At 33.4% G+C, this 4490-nt stretch overlaps 1 protein-coding gene across 3 annotated transcripts; it reads right to left on the reverse strand.

Annotated features, from left to right (window-relative positions):
* Window positions 1–909: 909 nt before the first annotated feature.
* LOC101888163 (zinc finger CCCH-type with G patch domain-containing protein) lies at window positions 910–3963 on the reverse strand. Of its 3 annotated transcripts, XM_020035268.2 has the most exons (6): window positions 3787–3963; window positions 3243–3467; window positions 2708–3179; window positions 2447–2583; window positions 2163–2390; window positions 1828–2101 (listed from the first exon to the last, which is right to left on the reverse strand). In XM_020035268.2, the coding sequence occupies exons 1-6, from the start codon at window positions 3823–3825 to the stop codon at window positions 2015–2017; spliced, it is 1188 nt and encodes a 395-aa protein (XP_019890827.2). In that variant the 5' UTR covers window positions 3826–3963; the 3' UTR covers window positions 1828–2014. The 3 variants fall into 3 exon arrangements, with proteins under 3 accessions (XP_005175180.2, XP_058984270.1, XP_019890827.2); XM_005175123.4 differs by having other exon boundaries at window positions 910–2390; window positions 3787–3959; XM_059128287.1 differs by lacking the exon at window positions 3787–3963 and adding an exon at window positions 3533–3647 and having other exon boundaries at window positions 910–2390.
* Between the last annotated feature and the right edge of the window lie 527 nt (window positions 3964–4490).

The raw sequence follows: 4490 nt of genomic DNA on the forward strand, positions 1-4490 counted from the left end.
CGGTTTCAACATTATTACAACTTTCCTAAGTATTTATTTGGGGGCTGAGGAACTGACCACGCCTACTTTTTAATCTATTTATAAACCAATTGAATCCGTTGAGGCCGGCTGGAACTATTTGGATTTTTTTTTTAAATATACATTCTACCCCATTTTAGGTTTTTATGCCAAAAAAAGTGACCACGCCCAATTTTGCGCCCATTTTTTCGATTTATTGAAAATCCTAATATTTGCCAAAATCATGAAGATATCTGTTCCCTTAAAAGTAACCTTAAATCATAGGTAACATTATACGGGCACTATGTGCTATCGCCATTAATTACATTACGCCGCAGACAATCTTCGGGTTAGGATTTTTTTCGATTGGTAAATAAAAATCCCAAGAGGGGTTCCCGGATCTAAAGAGTCCATTTTATATAGCTTAACAATACACAAAGGGCCGCAAATATTTTGCCCTATACTCCACAAAAGTTACGAAAAAGTTTTAAATTTGATAAAGTCCTAGGGGTTACATGAAGAATCATTTGTACAAAATATGTGCCAGGTTGGTTTACATTGTGATATAGCCCCTTTCAAATTCCTCAATGTTGGTAATTTGAGATTTTAGAAAGAAAAACAAATTCTTTTAAATAATTATAAGTATAGAACCATGCTTCATTATAACTCTTATGTGAAGGTATCCGGTGGTTTAGCTATTACCAGGGTCTTGGTCACATTTTTTCAATTGATTTTGGCTTATTATTTGGCATCTACCTTTTTCGAGGGTTTTGATTATATTTTCGAATCGATTTGACTTAAAATGTGTGTTTAGGCTACTTTGGATCTATTATAAAGAGCAAAGGTATACTTTTTAATATATATGCTATATTATTTAGGTTTTTAACTCTCAAACTAAAACCTCTTACTGAATCAGGTTTTTTGAAAGACGTCTTTATTTCTATTTAATCGAGTCATCATTTATACTAAAAATTGTGCCACTTATGTGAGCCAGATTTGGGAATTATTATGCTTTAAAAACTATGCATTAAAGACTAAAACTACGGGCCGGCAAAGCGGACTGGGCCAGCTAGTTTCGTATAAATTTTCTTGCAAAATATGATATTTTTTGCCCAATATCAAAATTTTAATCAAAACGAACGCAACATGCAGTTAATACAATTTTGAAACTTCTGCGAAATCATTTGCTCGGTTCTAGAACCAGAATTTTTCGATATCATAAAGAAAAATAGTTTTTTTTTCTTCGACTACCCATACCGGACTATTGTATGCAGATTTTAAAAATCTGATAATTCCGTTTTGTAGCATTTATTTAATTACTTTGTAGACAATGGCATCAATTAAATATGGATACGATTTCTACGATTATTTGTTTTGGGATGCATGACTAAAGTATAAAAGTATAGATTTTTTATAGGTCAAAATTGCCTTTAATATTTTAAATTGATAGAATGTGTACTAACAAGCGGTTAACCAATTGTTAGTACACATTCTATAGTTATAGTTTGGACGTTTTTCTTCTATACTGTGTGCCGAATTTGAAATTATATGCGCAAGAAGCCAATTTTGTTATAACGAACTCAAAATTCAGCTACAAAAATATGTAAAACTAAAGCGTTAAATTGAAAAATGGTGTCTTCTCCATCACAATGCATTAAAAACAATACTTAAGATATCTTCTTGTGTGAATGCATAGGATTTAAGTTTCCTGCATACTGTATAAAGTTCGCAATTGCTCTTATTCTTTCACCATATAAGAAAAGACAAATAAAGTGATTGATTTGGTAAACGTTCGTTGGCATTTAAAATATGCACAACTTTTCTTTCGTCTTCCTTGTGGATTGTTCTTTGGAAAGGCACTTTTGTTCTTCTTTTAAAACGTTCAATTCAATTTTCTTTGCCTCTAGCTTCTGTTTTAGGCGGCAGCAAATTTCAGATTTCTCATCAGCGTTACGTTTCAAGGATTTTTCAACTTCTAATATTTCCCGTTCTTTACGACGAATATCATCTGCTACCTTTACACTTTCAACATTAAGAGATTTGGATGTATGGCTTTGTAATGATTTTTTTGGTATTGCTGATTTGCCTTTTGGCGTTGGCAATGCTAAAACATTATCATTTATAAATGAAAATACATCAACCCTTTTTGCAGCTTTTTCGCAAACCTTAGCACTCATTGCTAATTGCTTCTTTTGTTCTCTTTCCATTTTCTTTTCGGCATCGAACAAATCTTTGTCACCATTCGCTGCTTCACGGAGATCCATGCAATGATCAAGTGACCTTCCAGGAGGCAGTATTTGTGCAGATACTGGTGTTATTATGCCTCTACCATTAGTACCCAAACCTGACCCATAAATATAGCCCATCTTAGCCATTATTTTCGAGCCGATACCCTTAAACGAAATATTAATATATTAGTTTTTGTATGTAAATTTCAGCAAAAGGTTACCCTTGTATGCTTCTCCCAAGCTCCGAGAGGTTGTGATAATTCATACGTTAAGGCATTATTGAGACTTATATAACTGTCATAAAATTGGGACGTATCACCCGCGTCGCTATCTGCATCATCACTTGAAGTGTCATCTTCTGAATTTTCAAAAAATTTAGGATATATATATACACATATATATATATATATATATATATATATATATATATATATATATATATATATATATATTGCTTTTTTTAACTAACAACAATTTCATACCATAAATAGGTAACAAATTTTCAAATTTTAAATCTTGCTCTTTGTGCTCCCTCTTGGCGTTATCTAAACGAACTCGGCATTCTTTTTCCACGAAGTTTGCACATAGTACACGTCCTCTTTGCCAGAGTCCGTCCTCCATTTTGGCCAAAACAACACAATTCCTTGACAATCGGGAAAAATCTGGTTTAGTATATTCACGCAAAGCTGACGCCGAAACTACTTCGCCGTGGGAATAATGACAATTTTCACTGTCAAAACGACACTCTCCTTCCAAAAAATAAGAGCAAGGGAGCATTTCTTTGTGAGTGGGGTTTGTGAAAAGAATGCGAAATTTAACATCAACATTGCCATCAACATCAATAGGGGCTTCCTTTTCAATGCTACAAATTATAGCATTGTGGTATTCAACAGCGCCCCACGCATGTTTATGTGGAGCACTGCATTTCTCTCCGACCATGTTCTGATATCCTTCCTACATTTTGAACAAAAATCTTGATGTCATGCGGATATTATAAGAACTGTTTAGAATTGGTACCTTCAGCTTTTTCAAACCGTCATCAATTTCCTGCATTTCGTTCATAAATTGCTTGAATTCTTCATCTATTTCATTCTTCTTTCTTGAATTTTCGCAAGGTTGTTCTTCATCTTTGGAAAATTGTGTAAGGGCTATAAGTTCGATCAAGTTTTCCTTTAGGGCCAGTAGTTCTAGACGTTCACTTTCATTTTGGCTTGCTGATAATGATTGCTCAACAGTAAGTAGCTATAAAAAATACATATATAACATATATAAACAAAATGTTTGTTAGCTTTCAATGATTCTTATACAAAAATTCATATTCTTTTTAGTCCTCAATTAAAATCGTTTAAAGATCTTTTCCCAACACAAATATTCTGATTTCCATATCGCATTGTTAAAGACTGACAGAAATAACAGAGCGAATTTTACGGAAGAATTAGTTCATCAACGTCAATGATAGCAAACTTCATAAGTCCTGGCGGCGAAACACGAACCAAAGAATGTTCTTTTTTTAGCACTTATCACAAATGGAGAAAATATGAGGCCTCAAAATGAGATTTACCTGTATTTCAAATTGCTCCATTCTAGAAACATTAAACATTCAAGACTGTGTTATGTTTTCTGTTTTCTTAATTTGGGATGAAATGACAAAAACATTAACTGGATATAAAATTAAAAGCGTCCCCAACAATCAGCGTTCGAAAGTAAACATTATGGTACTGTATTGTTGTGTTCTTTACACCTGCGTGAAGTTAGCAACGTTGCTAACTATCGATAACATCGAATTTCCCCAAAACTACAGGGTGACTCAGAACATCGAAATTTCACATTTAATACCTTTTTTTCAACTGTGCGTCAGAGAAAAAACCTGGAACCGATTTGAAAACAAAATTAATTTATAAAATTATAAATGAAAAAGTCCATGAAATAAACAAATTTTGTTCCATAATGAATTCTCATACTCCAGTTATTAATTCCATACATAACATCGCAAATCAGTTCGTGATACAACAACATTTTCAAATACTGATATTTCACTGGTGGTCGTGACGGAAATCTGCCTCTGGAAGCCTCCATATAAAAACGTCCAAAAAACTGTGAATGCCAAATGTAAGTGGGATCCCTTACGAGTATTTTGGCATATAAAATGTTCTCCAAGTCAGTTTGTGGTAGAACAAAATTTCCAATTTTCTGATATTCCACTGGTGGTCAGGACGGGAATCTGGCTCTGGAAGCCTCCATATAAAAACGTCTAAAAAACTGTGA

Source organism: Musca domestica, unplaced genomic scaffold (assembly GCF_030504385.1).
Source record: "Musca domestica strain aabys unplaced genomic scaffold, Musca_domestica.polishedcontigs.V.1.1 5, whole genome shotgun sequence".
NCBI lineage: Eukaryota > Metazoa > Arthropoda > Insecta > Diptera > Muscidae > Musca > Musca domestica.